The sequence below is a fragment of the Ambystoma mexicanum genome, chromosome 11 (genome assembly GCF_040938575.1).
Source record: "Ambystoma mexicanum isolate Mex_15411 chromosome 11, UKY_AmexF1_1, whole genome shotgun sequence".
Classification (NCBI taxonomy): domain Eukaryota; kingdom Metazoa; phylum Chordata; class Amphibia; order Caudata; family Ambystomatidae; genus Ambystoma; species Ambystoma mexicanum.
In genome coordinates, this window is record NC_090934.1 from 673,634,333 (window position 1) to 673,654,613 (window position 20,281).

Below are 20,281 nucleotides of genomic sequence, written 5' to 3' on the forward strand. Positions count from 1 at the left end.
CCAGGATTTCTCTTAAGGGTTTTTCCGATCACCTGGTATACTCTCGTGTCAGGAAACTTTATCCAATTTCAAAAGCCTGGTGTACTCAGCTGCCAGGTCTGCGTGTATGTTTCACAGTTCTTTAATACAACTTCAGCTGCCTGGGGTATTCGCCTGCTAGGAGTTCTTATGCGTTTTACAGTCCTTTAGCGAAACCACAATAGCATATACCGTGAGGTGCTTGGTATATCTATCTATGGTAATATGTGTTCAAACACAATTGCACAAACTTCTCCCCCATACCGGCATCGCATGCATCGGTACTTCATTGGAGGTTGCCTTTGTAAATTGCATTGATTGCATTATTTGTGCATTAGAGCACCAGCAATCTCGCACCATTCAATCACTTGTTGGTGCCCTTGTCGGAACGCCACCGGGGTCCCCAGCTGCTTTGGGCATTGTCACTGGTTCCTTCCAGTGTCCCAGAAGCTGCTTGTGCCTCTGTGGTGTGGTTATTCAGCTGCTTTCCAGTTTGGAGTGTGCAGACGTTCCTCCAGCATCCCACGCAGCTCTGCAGCAACACAACAGCTTTCCTTGTCGGCCAAGGCTGGAGAACGCCACCTCATCGAGTGGCCCAACCTCCAGGAGCTCATGCACGGCTTCCAGCGTCTCCACGGCCCTTTTTGCTCACACGCAGAGTTTCTCTTCCTGTCCAGGCAGCCTTCTCCGTTTCACCAGCCTCGTTAGTGAGCCTAGTCAGTGAGCCTCAAGTTTGTGAGCCTCAGCATGGATGGTAATGATGCTCTTCTCCATAATGTGGTTGCCATCTTTAAGAGTCCTGTGCACTGAAGACTTGGATAGACTAGTCTGCATGTTGTACTTTGAGCTCCAGTCACTTTGCACAAACTCCCTTGTCGTCGTCTTCCCTGTCGTCTCAGTACCTGGGTGATTATGGGAGTAGGAGTTCATGGTTGTCTTTGGACTTAACTCTTAGGTGGTTTTTCTCATGGCTTCTAAATAAAGGAAGAGAAGCATTATGCTCACCTGTGTATTTAACAGAATCAAGACTATCCTGCAAGCAATCTTGGAATATCTTAATTCTTAGATATGTAAATGTATTTGTGAAAAGTAAAAGATAAATACAAATAAAACATCTTTTACTTAGCAGTTCTTCTTTCCTCAACTTTATTTTCCCAATTTTTAACATTCCAAGACAAACAAAACAAGAAAAATAGACAAATTAGGCCATGATCAAACAGAGTCCGATTAATTAAATGAGGTGCCAGGAAAAAATGACTGGATAATACAAAAGAACCCCTTCTATCCAGCATCCACCACTGTGTAGGGTCTGCTAAACATAAGGACCCTATCAAGATAACGTGTTATAGTGTGTGAGGTTTTGACATACTGCAACTTCATGATTAACCCTGGTCGGTTATGGCATGGGAAAGTGTTGAATAAATCGATGGCTTCGACTGAATGTTTAATGTTTGTTTGTTTATTTATATACAGGTGGAACAATGCTCTTTTGATCACAAAAGAACATAGGCAGGGAATAGATATGACGGGAAGCAGTGAGCTTCTTGCAATGGGGCGAGTTTGAAGGGCTTTCTGACCAGGTTATGGAAGGGAGTAAATGGAACAGTCAACGAGGACAATACTTAAGTGGACATACATAGATTAAGGACAACAAACACTGCACATTTTGAAGTGCAGGTAGGAGGTACGGCAGCACTGCTCAGGATGTGACCATGATGGGTGAGTTGAGGCACAGGAAGTGAGGGTCAGAGGCAGGTTACAGGCAAGTGAAAAATGCTAGGTAGGAGGCATATGAGAGGTAGTTTAAGAGGGTAACTTGGAGGCAAGGAGCTAGGCTTTTAGTTTGGTTTTGAACAAATCCATTTGGACTGTTTCTCGGGGAAGAAAATTCCATACAGTGGAGCAAGAAGAGAGAAAGAGCAGAAGCGAGAGGAAGTACAGCGAGGGCGAGAAGCCACAAGGGTAGTCAAGGAGGCAGAGAGGAGATTACAAAAAGGCTTGTAGAGTTTGATAGAGGAGGATAGAAACAATGGTGCCTTACCATGGATTGATTTGTAAACCAGGAGAAGACATTTAAATATGGCCCCGTTTTGCATCGTCAGCCATCAAGTCTGATGACGGTACAAGGAAGTAGGCGTGAAGTGAGGGAGTTCAAAGAGTCCCGATAGCGAAGTTAATGATCTTGTTCAGAGGACAGAAAGCATAGTCGAGGAGATCAAAGAGGATGTTGGCACAGTAGTCCAGTTTGGAGAAGACACAAGTGGTTAAGAGATGCTTGGTGGTGTTGAAAGGAAGGAGGTGACTGATTATTCTAATATGTGGGAGGTTGAGGCAAGCTGCTGTTCCAATGTTGGAGATGAAAGGAGAGAAGGTGTGAGAAGGGTCATAGATGCAGCAAGGTTTCTAGCTGTAGTGGAGAGTCGGGTGGGAACTGGACAGGCAGAGGAAGCGATGAGAGAGCATATTTGGCAGGGAAGAAGAATGTGTGGGGGCAGTATTCGACTAAGGGATACCAAATGTGAAATGCTAAAGAACTTATGAGAGGGTCTTTGGAGGGTTTCCAAGCTTGTGGCAGGGCTACCGTGACTGCAATAAGAAAGTGGGTAGTTAATTTCCGTACGTGGACAACACCACAGATAACCTAACAAGCCAAATACCTCCTCCCCCGCAGCAGAAGAGAGAGCAGGCAGCCTTATGAAGACTTCTTTCTTTAGTGTGCATCTTCAACCTTTTTGAGCTCTTGGCCAAATGCATGCCCAGGATTCGATGGGGATCTCAATCTGAAGCTCCTTCTCCTATTGGAACATGTATGGCATTCCTTTGTCTAGATCACTTCTATCGAGAAGCTTGTATAATCGTGACATTCTGTTTCTCCTGTGTTTTAGTATGAATCATTCTAGGGCAGTTGACTGCCCTGTGCTGGCTGAACGTAATAAGGGGTTGCAGATTCAGTGGCGAACTTGGAGGTATCGCAATCTCTTCAACCCCGGAAGCACACATTTAAAAGTCTTCAAAAAGTAGGGGCTGCCGTAGTTGAACGAGTCTCGTAGATTACCCATACCTCCTCCGAACCAGAAACGGAATGCTGCTGGTCCTCTGAATTTCTTAGGATCGGAGAGCGTGGGCCAAGCACTGGTTATATTCCCCACATCATTTGCACCTTGTCCCAGTAATATAGGTACACTAACAAAGCTTCCAGGGGTTTTCCTCCACTTTTTCCAGATTGTCTACCCAAGAGTAGAAGAGAAAACCGTGTCTGCTTGTTCCAAATGTGTCCAGTCCGTGTGGGTAAATGATGGGAGCCCTTTATGGCGATGGGCCAGCTGCAAGGCCACCAATTATATCCAGATGTTAGGCACATCCAGACCATGCATCGCCTGTGAGCAGCATAGTAAGTCGAATTTATATTGCCATGCTACTGAAGAAATAGAGAAGTCCGGGAACAATACTTATCTTGGTTTGCTAAATTCAGCCTACCCTAGACACATCGACATGGTATCAATTTCTTTAAATCTTGAAGGACATTTTTTTTAATGAGTGGTTTAACGTTAAGCTTCAATAAATCTTTATGGCAAGGAGTAACGGTAAAGCACAAGTATTAAAGGGTGGAATTAGACCATTTCAGCGGGTAATCTTTTTTCAAAGTATGAATCGTTGTTTTAGATGCAGAGAGTTTAAGGCCACGGCATGTGGAGTAGTTGATTATATAACATGCCACCTTGGCAAACTGGTTAAGTTCCTCTATAGCTGGGTGGAGGGAACTCTGCCTGTTTGAGGAATATGAGAGCATCGGCGGCATAAATTGTGATTTTGCAGGGGCGTGATGGCCAGCTGATGCCCTGAATACCTGTGTTAAGTTGGATCTGTATTTCTTCAATGAATCCTAATCCATCCTGTCAAATGCCTTGTTGGTGAGTTGGATCCCTCTTGCGTTCAGGAGTGGATCTGGGGTGAGCAGCGTATGAATCTGGGCTTCCGTTCTGATCTCATGCTTTTTCATCCTGTCTGGTGTAGCAGCCATCAAAGACAGAATATCAGAGTTTTTGCTGTTTTTAGATTGTTTTGGCTCTTCCTGGGAATCAAGCTTGCTGCTTCAAAACTCAATATTTGTCACAGTTGTATTTGTTTAATCCATAAATTGGGGGTCAGAACAATATTACAAGCTGAAAAGCCCCTTAATGAAATCGGTCAGTGGCAGCAGATGAGGATGTGGCCGTTCCATTGTCACCGCACGCGACACGCTAAAAGAAAAGGCCTCTCCAAGATCAGGAGAGATCCAATCCAGCACCGCTACAGCATGCTGGACGAGAGGGCTCTTCCCACCACAGCAACTGAGACCCGGTGGTGTGGCTTAGGCACTGCGACTGTCCGCGGTGGCCTCCCATTGAAGCAGTCCTCTTTGATCTGCTTGTTGGGTCTGCCAAGCGCTGCTTGGCCCATTATTTGGCCAGTAGACAGAGTGCTCCTCCACGCAACTATGCTTGGATTTGGTATCTTATTGTTTCTTCAGACTAAGAGTATTAACTCGGCCCTTCTGCATGTCTGATCCCACAGGGATTTGGTGTGCATCCCTAGATGCATTATTCATCCTGATGTCAGGGTGTCCAGGCCCCTAGCATGCCCACTGGAGCTAAATCAAAGTGCAGCTGCCATGTTCACCGCCTGGCCATGTCCCCTTACTTTGCATTTCTACTACTGCAATTGTTCTGATGAATGCACTCCTTGTCATCCACCTCTGATGTCATGTCCTATTTATTGGTGTTGAAGGGTGTTCACACATTGGTAAAAAAACTAAAATAAGACAAATGCTTACTAAAGTGCAAAACAAGATGAACGGTAAAGCAAAAATAACAAGGTCAATAATAGGAAACAAGGTATTTATATTGGATAAAAAGGCATGTCTCCTTTCACCAAGGTCATCACTCTTTCAGTGCAGGCAAATGCCATGAAGCAACTTCTTATTTCCCGTAGACAATTGGAGCAGTCTGCTCAAATAAAAGGGTTTTTATTTTGTAAAACACATATCCATCAGTACAGCTCAACATCTTCTCAAACTGGAATGTCTCCGAATTTAACTGAGCATGAAATGCTGTGAATTTATGAAGTGATTGACTAGTGGTCGGCAATGAAATCATGCATCGAGACAGAGGGGAACAGACTACATTCCTTTCCACGAGAGTATCAAACTGTGTGGTTTGGCATAGTCAAACTTCTGTTGGGTTCGATATCACTACCATATCCACAGTGCATGTTGTATTATTAAGACAGGTCTGAGCAAGGTAAATTCCATTTGGACATAAGAGTTTCAGCATCCAGTTTAGAACTATTGGGGCACCCGTGAAGCAGAAAATAACTACGATAAGGAATTTAACAGTTGCACTAAGCTATTAACGAATGATTATTGAAGGGCATCCATGGAAAAGCTGAAGTGCTGCACATTTCAGTCATTTTGCCTAGATCGAGGCATCACTAGAGAAGGTCTGAATTCTTTGCAGAGTTCAGTACTGAACCATGGATGAGGACCGTTTCCTCGACTACCGATTTCTGTTCATAATGATGCAGTTTACATTTGAATCTGGGATCCCAGGCCAACTGCTACCTCAGTTTGACCAGCATCTTCGATAAAAGTATGTTTTCATGTGTTTCTCTCAAGAGCACAATGTCATTTGTTCCCAGGTTTATTTTGTCTGACAAATGTAAAAATTCTGCTCCCAACAATGTTTTATCGATCAGAACAGACATCGTTGCTAAACCCATGAGCTCTAAAGGTTCAGATACTGCAAGAACAGTAGGATGACATTAATACATTGTAAACTGAAAAGTAATTTCAGAAAGGAAACTATCAAATCTCCTAACAAGGTCAAGAAAAGTTATGTTTTACTTCATAGCTTTGGAACTTTGGGTAGCTTGCTAAAATACTGATTTGCTGAAGCTTGAGATTGCAGGTAATTAACTTTTATTAAAAATGTATTTAAAGCTTGATTAAAGGATTGATAGTTGGTTATTGGAATACTTGTTTTAAGCATAGCAGGATCAGAGCGTCCATTAGAGCTTCCTTAGTGCACAGCATTAATCCAGAGGAACGTATTATGGAACTTCCAAAATCAGGAGTACCATACCCATGAGGCGGTCAAGAATTCCTCTTTTTGTTAGCACATGGCTATTTCTGAGGGTTCCACAGAAACCAGAATCTTTTATGAGCACGAGTCTGGAGCTGAAAAAAATAGCTTGTTCCAGCATCACATTTACAAGGTTTCCTCCTCTATTCTAAAACCTGATACATTTATAATAGAGATTTCCACACAAGGCATTTGTATTGTGCACTGCAGTTAATCAAACATTTCACAAACTACGATATGATTTTCAACAAGCAATGACCCCTTACGTGCCCATGGACGCTCCGAATTCCAATACATCTAGAAACAATTTGACAAACCTATGTAAATCCGTAAATGCAAGGCTTCTGCAAATCCATTCACTAAGTAACATGTTTCTTTACCTAGTCTCCACATGCTATTCCTATGCCCGAACACTACTGATACTTTACCTTCCACGGGACCACCTTCCTTTTCACTTGATTCTTTTCCCCAACAGCTTTGCTGCAAGGTGTCCCTGGTTTTTTCCTTTGTTGCGGAATTCTGTTAATTTTATCTGTTTCTATTTGCCTTTCATGTAGCCGCCTTCTTTCAAGTTCTTTTGCCGTATTCCCAGTTTATGTAATCAGCCTCTTCAATTCTGCCTGGATCCGGAGTGGTTTTTCCTCAGCAAACTGTGTGCCCCATATCGGCTGTTTGCAGCATTGCAATGTTTGATGCCTGCTGGGTACTTTTTATTAGGACAGTTCCTCTCTGCCATGTGCGTAGAGGCTGAGGGACTGACCTACAGCCAGTTATCAGTGTTTGATACAAATAATACGTAGCCCTGTATGTCCATTTGATCTGCTTCACATCGCACATCTCTCTGCACGGATTCCATTGCGAAATGTGTTTGCCGTGTGTCCAAAACTTTTTGCAGTTTCCTCTTTTTTGCCCGAATCTGGCGAGAACCCCAGAACCCTTGACCCGGCACCAACTCTACCCACCTCTAATCTGGCGTTCCCTTATATTCTCCACCAGTCTCAATATTGCTCCGTTTACCCTGGCAGTGGCCACTGCAGCTCGGCTCCCGCACTGCAACGCCTCTAGAGGTCCCCGCTTTCCGTTTCCACTGGTGCACTCCGCTGCACATCCTTCCGTATAAGCAATGGACACATGCATAATGGATGTTACACGCACATAACTAGCTGAGATATGTTTTTTCGGTCTGATCACTAAGGAGGAAGTAGACTTGTTTATGCTATGTTACTTGTATTTCCATTCTTTCATAGCTCAGGATCGTGACCCTACCCGTTAACAGGTAATGTGCAGAGTGAAAGGGGTCTTTCATTCAGTACCATGTTTGGTTCACAGTAACACACAGCGACTTTGGGGTCAACATACGTTCAACTGGGAGTGTCTCTCTAATACAAATCAACGTGTCAGGTGGACTAGCTTCCGACAGGCTGAGCTGGATACTGGTCCTGATGTTGCAGTAATATCCACATTATGAATAGGCCCACTGTTAACAATAAGGCTGCAGTTCGATGGTATTTGGCTGCCTCCCTGCAAAGAGCTGAAAGTAGTGGTACCTCGCAGATGGAAACCTATAACTTTTCCTGATCAGTTCCCAACAAGGCAAGCCTTTCATTGACGGTTCCGGTTTCTAGTGGTGTAGTAACGGATGCCGTGGCAGTAAAGGTGATCTGCGGGTAGAAGAGCCACTGAAGAAGATGCTGGGCAGAAACAACTTTAAACTGATGCTGCTGGGGATCAATGCGACTTATCCAGCAGCAGTCGGCATTTGGTTTAACAGAAAGTGCAGCCAGACTTTAGCATTTACTGTCTTTGTAGGAACAGGGGTTTTTTTGGAGCCGAAAAAGTAAGTATTTTTTTTCATATTGACATGTCTCTGCCCTTAACGGCTCCAGTTGTCCAGTGAATCCAATTCTTTGCATCTCTCACTGGACTGCACCCGATGGGTAAACAGGAAAGCGTAGACAGCTTAGCTGCACATGCTTGGACGAGGGAACGGAGTGTATGTTACTCTGTTCTGTGAAAAGCCAGGAACGAGAAGCGGAGGAGTCATGGCTTTTGGTTATAAACTTTTATTCAAAATAAGAAGGGGATGGAAAATGCCTCACTATCGCTAATCTGGGACATGGTTCCCTACCTCAACCACAAACAAAGTCTTCTGTCCGTTGTCAAGATGTCCAAAGCAAAATATGTCCTGTGTCCATTATTCTATTCTGGCCCTCACACTCTAAACTAACTCTTATTGTTTCAGAATCTCAAAAGTGTTCAAATCCAACATAAAGGGTACGATTCAATCCAAAATGTTCCAAATGGACATGGTTTATAGCTCCAGGGAATGCCTCCCTTTCCATCAATATGCAAAAGTAAAAACAATGAATAGGTTCCCTGTAACCAATGAAGGTAACTCCCTCCTCTTGGTGTTCACAGTTCCAGGGAATGAATTACTCCTTATATTCAAGACAACTGAAACTCCCAAAGGCATGACTCCATTTCTCTCTCCAATATTTACAATTTGAGTGAGGGTCTCAGACTCGCAGGTCACCTGGTATAATCACCTGCCAGGTTTTCTCTCCACCTTGAAAACAAAGCACAATCCCGAGGGTATGGGTCTTCATTGAGATTCTTGTCCACTGTAGTTTGGTACACACTTTGTGACTTTGCCTGGTGTGCTCCCCTGATAGCTCAGGGGCAACATGTTTGTCTTGGAAACAAGACAACACAATGGAACACAAGTTCAAATCCCGCACTTTGAAACCACCAAGTGTGTTATAAATGAACAATTATAATTATAATTGGTCCCCTGCCAGGATTTTAACACTTAACTTTTTCTGGTATACTCTCCAGCCAGGACTTGTATGCATATGCAGTTATCTTTCCTTTTGCCCACAAAGTGATGTTTGCCCACCTTTGGCTTATCACCAACGGTTTTACAAAGTTTGTTTCAACATTTGTACTTGTATTTGTTATACTTCCTCTTTTCAGGTATGGGCCCAACAGGGCGTTTGTGGTATCGTTTAAGACCAGGCTAAACCCCCTCACAGGTTTCAATCAGTGTTTCACTTGCTACTTTCATGGAGCAGCATGCATTCTTAGGCACCCTTGTAACCTGTCTGTCTTCCCTGGGCTTACCGGGTGCTTTGAATGCTTCCCGCAGCTTTTCATTTCTACTCTGTGCAGGTTGTTGGCTCAGCGTGCGTACCATCAGCTGGTGTAGCTTCGCCACATTCGGTTCAACTCTGCGCGGATCCCGCTGCCTCTCCAACACAGGTGACAAGCCCTCAGCCACTCCTCTCACGGTATTGGGTTCGTTTTGGTTTCATTTCCCACGGCATACTCTCCTGCAGCATTTTGTCCGGTCTCTGTGTGGCTTGCAGCATTACCCAGCTTCTGCACTTCCCCCTCACGCCATCTGTCAGCTTCCGCAAATTTAAACTTCTTGGCAGAATGGAGCCACTTCCAAAGACTAGACCGCCAAGGTTGCTTATCGGTCTCCATCATCTTCATTGCTCTGTTCCTCTTTTTCATCTTAGTTACAGTCACTGTGTCTTTAGTATAATGTTGCAGAAGTTGGCAATGGATCTCACTGGGAGTAATCTCTACTGCTCCCTGCCTCTTCCTCGTCTCAGTTATTGATATACCACTCCCTGTCTGATGTTGAGGTCTGAATAAACTGGACCTGCCAAGGGTTTGAGGGAAAGGGCTACAATATGCCATTAAGGCACGAGGAAGAGAAGGAACATTCCTAAAAGGGAAGGGACTCGGGGGCATGTGTCTTTATCCAACAATGTCTTGTCAACCCCCTCAGTGCCGCCTCTGTGAGGTGTCAGAAATGAAAGCCAGACACAAAGTTGTCATATTTTTGGTTAAAGACTTTTATTCAACTTAAATGGGTTGGAAACATGCCTCTCTGACCATATTCTAAAGAGGAGTTTCCTTACCAAAAAAACAAAAACTAAGGATCTGTTTGTCAGGATGTCATAAATCAAAAGCTGTCCTTGTGTCCAAACATTCTATCCTGACACTAAAACACAATAATAAAGTGACAAGGGAAATGTCTTTAACCTGGTATTCTAAAAAGTGTTTGTAAATAAAAATAGAATAGCTCTAACATAAATGTTCTCTAAAAATGAAAAAGACCTTAATTCCAGAGGGTGATTCCCTTCCCCTGGATTCTTCACCCAGAGAAATTTGTGATACCAGTGAACAGTTGTTTATGCCTTTCTTGCTCACAAAAATCCTGTTGAATGAAAACTTTTCAACATTTTAAGTTCTTCTGTAACACAAGTTCCTTCCTTGTTTAATAAACACTGTTTCTGCTTGACAATCATTGTAGGTTTGCAATTTGTCTGGTATACTCCCCTGCCAGGACTCTTTATACACTTCCAACTGCCTGGTGTACTCTCCTGCCAGGACAACTCTTGCGCTCACAACTGCCTTGAGTACTGCCCTGCCAGAACATATCTTATAGTTACTCTTTATATTCTAGTAGCATATACCTTTCTTGGTCCTTTGGTATATCTACTTGTCTCCTTGTTCTTTTAAGCTTTCCCCACTTTTACATTAATTTCTTATTGGGGTCTGGCACTCTGCCCTTTCAATTCACAAACACTCTTCTTGTCATTTCACTTTCCATAGCTTAACAGTGCTCTATTTCTCTTTGTCACAGTTGCCAAAACACCCCAGGGTCCCCAATCTGCTCTGGCAGACTCACCAGCTCTCTAGCTTGTTCAGGCTTGCTCACGCTTAAGTGGCTTACCTTTGCTGCTCGCTTCCCACTCTGGGCGGCTGGGACGTCTCTACAGGCTCTCTCGCAGCTCCGCTCTTGCACTCTGGTTTCTCCTCTCTCCAACGCTGCTTCTCCTCCCAGTAAGGACAAAGCTGCTTCTCCTGGCTGCCAGATGCCCAGGGACCCTCTCAAGGTTTCTAGGGTCTGCACGGCATGCCTCACTCCACAATCCTCCCTTCTCTGCCATCAAGCTCCTTCGTTTCACCACACCGGTTCACACCTCCAGCTTCCGCACTTGGCTCGTGCCTCCAGCCTCTGTTCGCCTTCACTGGAGATGTCACGTCTTCTCCCGAGCGCTCTCTTATAGCTCGGTTTCCATTTTTACAGGTCTCGCGTACAGGTATTTCATCCAACAACTAGCACGCTCATCACATTTGCAGCTCTGTATCCATTCCTTCATCCTCCTCGTCTCAGTATTTTGCTGATGTGGGAATTGCAGTCCACTGATATTGAGGATTTAGGTGGTTGTGGGAATTAAAGTCAATTGATGGTTTCTGATGCATAATATTTGGATAGTTTTTCTCAATTATTCCACATGGAAGATCAGTTCTACATGAAAGAAAACTGGAACTGAAAGGGGTTCTTTTGAAGCTTTTACTCATCAGGCTATCGATGGGAGTTTGGCTTAAAGTGTGTTGGGAAAAAGTTTATTTACTTTGCCAATAGGGGATGGGGGGAGACAGATGTATGGCAATAGGCCATTAGGGTATTGGTTAACAAGGAGTCTTCCTCATGGTGGAATGAGGATATTGCGTCTTATCCAATGAAGCCATGACATCTCCCTGTGCCTATCTCCTCCCATGTGATCTTCCCTCATATAGCCGCCGCCAGGGTCAGGAACAGTGGCTGCCGTCCCCTGGTCACATGGGAAGAGGCTATCCCAGGGAAAAGCATAATGACATCAGATTCAGCGCAGTTCACTCTAGTTGGTTGAAAAGTTCAGTGGTGTTGACAATGCCATCAGATCGGTCTTGACAAGATGCATTCACAAAAACCTTACACATGGCCTTCTTTAATTTGGCATCATCTTGTCCCCCCCATAAACTCAACTTCCATTATTTGACAAATCACATATGCAGACCCTCCCTTAAAAATCAAACCAGGAAGCTGAATGTAAACTTAGCTTCAAAACTATACATTGGATCTTTTCAAAATGTTAGGGCCACTCAATCCCTGTGGTGCTGCCACACACAAATGTCTGGTGACTTCTTCCCAAGAGTTCTCCCGGGTATGGATTCCATCAGGCTTCAGATACTCAGTCACACAACACAACCAGTTGTATCAATTTTTGGGCACAGTCATTCTCGCTCTCGGAGGCGAGCAGAAGCCATAACAGTATAAGGCTACATCTCTATACCACAAAACTCTCGCCAAGGAAGAAAGGATAGCTACTGCACTGTTTCCCAAAAGGAAGGCCCCAGAGTAAAGCACGTTTTGGCTAACTAAAAGGTATATACACACACACACACACACACACACCACAGACTGCCCCAAACCAGTGGAGTCGATACAGCTAAGCGCACCACGAGAATGAGCGACTCTGGGGCAACCTATGAGCGGCTCAGGTTTCTTGGGAAGAACAACACAGAGTTGCATCGCTGATGAGGCCTAGAACTGACTCATCAGAGGACAAATCAATAAAATACTCAAAGGAAAAAGTGTAGAAGCCACTTGACAAAGACAGTTTAGAATTTTCAACTTCAAGGACAGAACTGCTTGTTCTGCTCATTTTAGTGCCAACGGGGCATTGCTTGTTTCAATCTGTTTTATGTCAGATGGGAACAGTGTTAGTATACCATCTGGTTAACATATGTTTCTACATAGTGTGTGTGCATGCATCTATTCAATGTTTGTTCTTCTATTCAGATTAAGAATCTTTTCTCTTTATCAGATTTGCTTTGCTGTTCAGTGCATCAACGATCATTGCTCGGAGTTAGTCTCCTTATGTTGCCTCTGCTTACCTACATATAAAGATTTAAAGTAAGGTGACCAGGTGCATCCATGTCATGTGGAACACAATGTCTTAGTACTCAGCTTTCACTTCTCCATACACTGCTTTTTGAGCATTGGATCTTAGGTCACTTCAGTCGTATAAAATGGACGAAAGCAAAAGTTGTAAAGACAAAGGCCAAGACTGAATCAAGGTGTTTCCGGTAATATCGTAATCTGGTAACATTAATTTTTAAGGTCTTTGTTTATCTAAGAGCATTGTCAGCTCCGGAAGAAAACCCAGAATATTGATTTGAAATGTTCCATTCCATAGATGCTTCATTAAATCAAGTATTACCTGAAAACTGAATATGACATGGAACATTAAACAGGGGATGATATCATTTGACACAAGGGAGTCATTTTCCAAAACACTGTGAACCAAATGTGTAAAGGGAATACTAACTGAGCCTTCAGGAGGTCTTTTTCCCGTCTTTCGAGTTCTGCTCTGGCTTTGTTCCTCTCTTCTTCCTCCATGTCAAGTTTAGCTTCAAGTGCTTTCCTTTCCTCATCAATTTTTGCTTGCATTTCTGCCATCTTATCAGGGGAAACCTTCTTTTTGCCTACATTTTAAGATGAGCCATTTGAATACCATTAAATTACAATCACAAATGTTAGTACACAAGTTCAGATAAAATGTGAATTGCTTTTGAAGATCTGGAACAATAAGCAATGTTTCAACTCTTGCATACAGATATTACACTATGGGTTATTACTTTGCCAAAACTGAAGTCATTGTTTCTAAATCCTTTTTTTACATAATTTAACAGTTCCAATAAAACAATCAAACACATACATTCATATAATGAGATAATGAAATCAAGTAAAGAAAAATATCATATTAAATTACAATAGTAACATCACCATCTTGGTATGCCATTCACAGAAAAGCAGGATGGAAAATTACTTTATTATTGACATGGGTGTATATTATTATAACCCCTTCAAGAACAAAGCAAGCATAAACATAATTTAACAGAGCAACTCCATCCATACACAAAGCTGTTCTCACACAGAATGTCTTCAAGCAATTTGTAACATAAAATGCATCGGTGTGTTGAAAACGTATCTTAAAAATCATCACCCATCAATTACTGTTGAAGCCACTAAGAGCCCAAACAAGGATGCTGTGCCTCTTAGGGATCGTTAAAAAAAAAATAGTAGTTGGGCAGAGTGTGGAACGAAGACTTCTTTGTGATGAACCCAGCACTAGCTCTGTGTGGCCAGAACAATCTCCTTCGATGCACCTAAAAGCCACTTTTGCTCAGACTCTTAGCAGAATCTCTGTGGCACTGCCCGAGATCCATAATTATGCTGAGGGGGCTTTTTGGCTGGTAGAATAAAGCAGCAAGCTACAAATGCCAGTCATTCAGAGTTAGTGCCAGCAACTCTGAAATGGCACTTGGACGTGTAGCAGCAGAAATCTCCAGATCCTGTGTAAATGGAAAAACATGTAAAACCACGTTTGCAGCAATCGGTGAGAGGTGGGGGTGTCGAGCATGGAAGACAGAGGGGCTGAATTCAGTGGGAAGCAGCTGTACCCAGCAAGATCTTCCACTGGATTCCTGCTGCACTGTGGCTGGACAGTGGTGGGTTGTGGATCCCCAAAGCACCATGGCATTCCATGGGGCTAGCCCCATCTGCTCAGAAGGTTTCTAGTGTTAGTGTGAATGCATTCCAGAGGCCTAACTCTTGGTATAAGGGATGGAGATAACTATTAGGGCCGGGAGCCACTGCCCAAAAAGCGATACTGGGAACAGGAATGGTGCAAGGAGGGTCCCGGGCGCACACAAAATCATGCCCTCGTCAGAGGATAGGGGCCTACCAGAGAAAAATGGAATCTACCACTGCCCCTTTAAGATTTTGTAGCCTGTAGCCAGCACTCAAGCACCATTGTGGATCCATGCCCCCAACATGTGTGTGCAAGAGCCAAGCCTTATGCACACTCCCAGTGCAAGTCTAACCAAGGCTAATGTTCAGGTGCTCTCAAAGTGTGAGCAAGAGCAGTGCCGCGCCAGTCACACTAACTGCGATTCGCCATGTCTGAGCAGACGCAGACCCAGAATTCAGAGAGAGGAAGGTGCGTATGAGCTGTGTAGTCTGCTCCAGGCAGATCGCAGTTCCTGAATCCAAGATGAGGACGAGCCATATATTTATATTTTTTATAACAATTTTATTGCATATTCAAACAAACAAAACCAATACAAACCAAACACGCAGTGCAGATATCAATTGTTCAATGCATAATTTCGGTCACTGCTCCCCTTATCCCACCCCCCCTTACGAGCCTATTTATTACACACACTCTGTATCTGCCTCGCATGGTGGGGTCTCATTTTCCGTGGATTCTGTCAGATCTTGTATCGTTCCAAACAATTCTGCTATTAATGATTTCCATGCCATCAGGGTTCCCCGCCTCTTCCTCTCCCCCTATATTGCTTTCCTCTTGCCATACCATGGTCTCCGCCTCCGCCCACTTCTGCAACTCTTTCCACCACACCTCCACCCGTGGTCTATGACATGTCTTACATCCCATGGCAATCCTAGATCTTTCAATTTATTGACATGCTTAAGTTTCTGAGATCTGGGGAACCCCCCCAGCAAGCAGGCCCAGGTGAATCTATAGTAATCGTGACCCCCTTTTCCACTAGTTACCGCGCTACTTCACCCCAGAAGCGCTCAATTACAGGGCATGACCAGAACATGTGTACCATGTCAGCCTTTTCTTCGTCGCATTTGGGACATGTTTGTCGTCCGGCATTTTCAAACATCGATATCCTCTGAGGTGTCATGTATGCCCTGTGCGTGATATATAGTTGCATCTGTTTTAGTCTTGCATTCCTTGACACCTTCTTATGGTACCCCAGGGCGCATTCCCACAACCCATCCTCTATCGGGGCTCCCACTTCCGCTTCCCAGTCTAGTCTCAATTGCGTTAATTCTTTCCCGACCTTAGACGACATCATCTCATACAATCTAGAGATCTCATGCCCCCCCCTCCGTTATATCATATATCGTGTCTATGGTAGCATCTGGTTCTTCTTCCAGTACTGTTTCGGGCCATGTTTTTCTAATTCTCTGCACCATTCTGTGATATACTGGCCCTTGTGTAACCCAATTTCCTCTCCCAGCACTTCAAAATGTATGATGCTCCCCTCCCACCAGACATCTCCCATCGTTACCAACCCCACCAATTCCCAGTGGTTCCTAATTGTCATCCGTAGCTGCTCATCTCCCCCTGCCAATGCAACCAGCGGTATCTGCGGGGAGCATGGGAATGGGTTTTCCATCATCTGGCATGCCCGGCGCCACATCTTCCACCCAAGCATCACCATCTTAGGGCGCTCTTTCATTTCCGTCTTGGGCAGCCAGATCATCTCCCTTAAATAGAATGGGGCACAATCTTGTCTAAACAATCTGGATTGCAGGTATATTGCAGTTGGCTCGCTACATAATAGACCTCATAATTAGGCAGTTTTATAAAGGTTCTGCAGCTTCCATAGTGCCACCCTATTCCAGGTGCCATGCCACAGGAACTCCCTGCACATTGTTAGGCAGAAACCTGTGCAGTTCCCTTTGGGAACACTGCAAAAGATTTAGGACTACAGGTGTTAGCAGTAAACCCACTTCGTAGCAGTCTGTACCACCCAGATTTACCTGGTAGCTGTGGCTGAGCAGTCAGAATTCTCTCAAGAAGAGTTAGGCAGTATGCAAAGTATACACAATAGGCACTCATATACAATAATACAAGCAAACACTGACCAGAGCTTTGGTATCAAAGTATATAATTATTTATTTAAAAACACACTGTTTGAAACACTCCAGCACTCTTATTGTAAAACACTCTAAACACAGTTACTATTATAATATATACAACCCTTATTCCTTATCAGACAAGTCTTAGTTACCACCACTTATTTCCAGACAGAGGTGAGTGCTTAACTATAGATGGCACTCCAATAAGATCATGAAGAAGGGAGGGAAAAATACAGAATATGGAAAGATACACCACTCTAAGATTTAGGAACACTTTTAGCTAGGCAGAAGAGCAAAAGTCACTTGTGTGCCAAAGTCCATAGGCTGGGCCCACTCTTAGAGAGAGCAGAGCACAAATGCGCCCAAGATCACAAAGTTACACTAGGCTTTGAAAGTCTTGCAGAGAGTTTGAAAAGAGTTTAGAGAGGCTCAGAAAAGTTTAGCCAGGGTGTCCCAGGCTACCCCGTACAGTCGGTGGCAAGGGAAGCCAGGTGGAACACGGTACCTTAAGTGGGAAGGATCCTCCAGCAGGGGCAGTTGTTCCTGGCAGCGGGTGCAAGTCTCGGCGTCGTCCAGGGGAAGAGAAGATCTCGACTTGGAGGAAAGCTGAAGGTCGTTGCACTGCCAGGGAAGAAACCAGCCGCAGAGTTTTCCGGTTAAAGGTATTACCCTTTATTTCGCGGTCGTGGTAAAACGTGGTATTCCGGTTGCTGGGGTGCTTGGCACAGGCAAGGCGGCCACAAGATGCGTCGGGAAGGCGAAAAGATGGTGGAACTGGTTATCCCCAGTCAAAGGAAGAAGACTCTTCAGCGGGAGATCTCCTCTGTCATTGGGAAAAGTGGTGAGACGGTCCAGCAGGGCTCCACCGGTGGTGTCGTCGTGGCAGGTCGGCTCAGCTTCACCCTCGTCGGATTCTTAGGTCATGTGGCGACTTCTGAAGTTCCAGTCCCCAAAGCCCTGCTTTTATGCAGAAAACCCCCATTCACTCAGCCTAGCTGTCACTCAAACATGCTAAGTGGTGAGCCGGACGGCTCACCAATTGGGCCAATCAGGACGGAGTGTGACTTGAGTTGCCTAGGCAACTCAGTCCAGGGTGCCTAAATCCCCCTCCACCCCTCCTAAGTACCCCAGACAGAGTGGCACCACTTTGGAGGGCTTCTGGGGAGAAGCCCGCCAAAAAGTGGAACAAAGGGCTCGACTTGGGTTGGAGTCACAGAAGAGAACACAAACGCCATTTTAGAACCGAGTTTTGGCAAAAAAACCAACCGGAGAATTAATATTAATTAAATAAACCGGCGGTATGTTCGAGGCTATCGTAATTAAATAAAGATAGTAGCCTCGAACAATGGGAAAATCCCATAGAGAAATATTCGCGGTTGAATATAAAAAGTAGTATCCACTGCCACCAGCCAAAACTCGATCAGGGGGGACAGAGACGTGCCCCCTCGACTAACAGACCCCGGGGCAATCGAATTGCCCCAGCCAGTACGTCCACAATATGATGGTTTGCACTGGTTCTGTTCAGAATTCAAGACTAGTAAAGCCAATGGTGACTTTACATGCCCTGGGAGACAGTAGTCAGTCCCAGGGTATGGAGTCTATACTGGGGGGTCACTATGACACCCCTGTGTTACTGCACTCAGGGTGCTGTGTAACACACATCACAAAACCACATGAAGCCCTATGGAGTAAAAGACCCCATAGCCCATTAAACACATCTAGAGTCAAAGGAACACACTCAAATCATGTCCAAGAGTGAGGGTAAAAAAGTCTCACTCTTGGCAGGAGAAAAAATTAAACCCCAAAAATCCAGCAAAGCTGCTGGGGGACTCACTAGGTTAGGAAATTTAGCCTAAACAGAGAATTCTCCCTAACACGCATGCTGTTCAGTTTAGTGAAAAACCTCTTGGATATCAGGTATGGAATATTCCCAAAATAATGCAGGAGCCTGGGTAAGACCACCATTTTAAGCATTGCCCCTTGTCCCATCATTGCTAGAGGCAACTTCCCCCAGAATTTCATACACTTCTCAATTTTCTCAATGGCTACCTCGGTATTGTGCCTGTGCTCTTCTTCCACCGTGTGGTACACGTCTATCCCAAGGTACCGGAAAGTACCAACAGCCCAAGGTGTTTGCCGCACCGGCAACCGTCTAACAGGGATTCCCTTATAACTGCCTAGCGGGAAAATACTAGATTTCTGAGGATTCACCGCTATGCCAGACAGCCCCGCATACCTCTCCATCACCTCCAGGATGTACTGGAGATTTTCCTCTGGGTGCCTCAGGTAAAGCAGCAAATCATCCGCATATAAGGAGATCAAGTGTCGTTCCCCTCCCACCTCAATGCCTATAGTATCGTATTGTTGTCTGAGGTATATCGCCAAAGGCTCTAAAGCTAATATGTAAAGCATAGGGGACTATGGTCACCCCCTGTCTGGTGCCTCTGCCTAGTTGCCACCTTTCGGATATCACTGATCCTGTTCTGACTCTGGCCAGCGGTTCACTATATAGCATATTTGCCCATCTTATGTATCCAGGCCCCATACCATAGCCCGCCAAGGCCGCCAGCAGCCATGGCCACTTGACAGAATCGGAGGCCTTTACCGCATCCAAGGACACATTTGCCATTTTGCCCTCGTTCCTGCTCCCCCATTCAACAACCTGATGGAGTCGTCTATGATTATGAGTTATAATCCTATTCGGGACATAGCCCGTCTGTTCGGGGTGTTTTAGTTTACCAATAACTCTTCGCAGTCTGTTTGCCAAGACAGCCGTCAATATCTTGCTGTCCTGGTTCAACATTGACAATGAACTATAGGAGCCACAGCTATGTCCAGGCTTGTTGGGTTTGGGAAGCAGTATTATGATCGCTTCTCTAAGTGAATCTGGCAGCCGTCTTACCTGAAATGCTTCATTTAACATATCCAACATTGGGGGGAGCACTTCCTCTTTGTACACTTTATAAAATTCACTTTGAAACCCGTCCGCTCCCGGGGTCTTACTAATAGGCAGCTGCCTCACAACTTCTTCTTACTCCTCTAAAGTAATCGGTGCATCAAGCTCCTCACTTTCTTCGGCACTTATCGTAAGCAGACCTATGTCTTCCAGTGTTTCTATTATTTCTTCATAACTGCTTCCCTCCTCATCCCCATATAGTACCCTGTAGTAATCTGCAAACTCCTGATTAACTCCCTCTTGGGTGTCAGCTATGCTGCCATCTTCTCTCGCTATCGTTCTAATGGTGGGTCTGGGGATCTCACTCTTGTATAACCATGCCAACAGCCGTCCTGTTTTATCTCCTCCCGCATGCTGTCTCTCTATATATTTATTATAGTTAAGGTTGCACAGTCTGTCCCATTGCTCCGCACATGTCTGCTGCAGTTTAAGTATCAGCTCCATGTTTCTTTCAGTGTCATCTCTCCCCCTCAGTGCCTTTTCCAATTCCCTTTCTGTTTCTTGTAGATCGGCCAGGATCCCACCTTGCAGGCCTTTAGATTTTGGTATGGCTATGCCCCGCATCACCACCTTGAAGGCTTCCCATAGCGTGCTCGCAGAGTCCACGCTACCCGTATTCACCTCAAAGTAGTTTATAATCTCTCTTATGTCTTCCATAAAAAAGGG

The 20,281-nt window shown here is 44.7% G+C and overlaps 1 protein-coding gene across 1 annotated transcript in view; it reads right to left on the reverse strand.

Moving 5' to 3' along the window:
* The window catches only part of KIF3A (kinesin family member 3A), a 1,370,456-nt gene that overhangs the window by 308,979 nt on the left and 1,041,196 nt on the right, over positions 1 to 20,281 (reverse strand). The window contains exon 10 of the mRNA XM_069623529.1: positions 13,310 to 13,466. Within this exon, the coding sequence (XP_069479630.1) occupies positions 13,310 to 13,466 (157 nt within the window). The remainder of the gene's footprint in view (positions 1 to 13,309; positions 13,467 to 20,281) is intronic.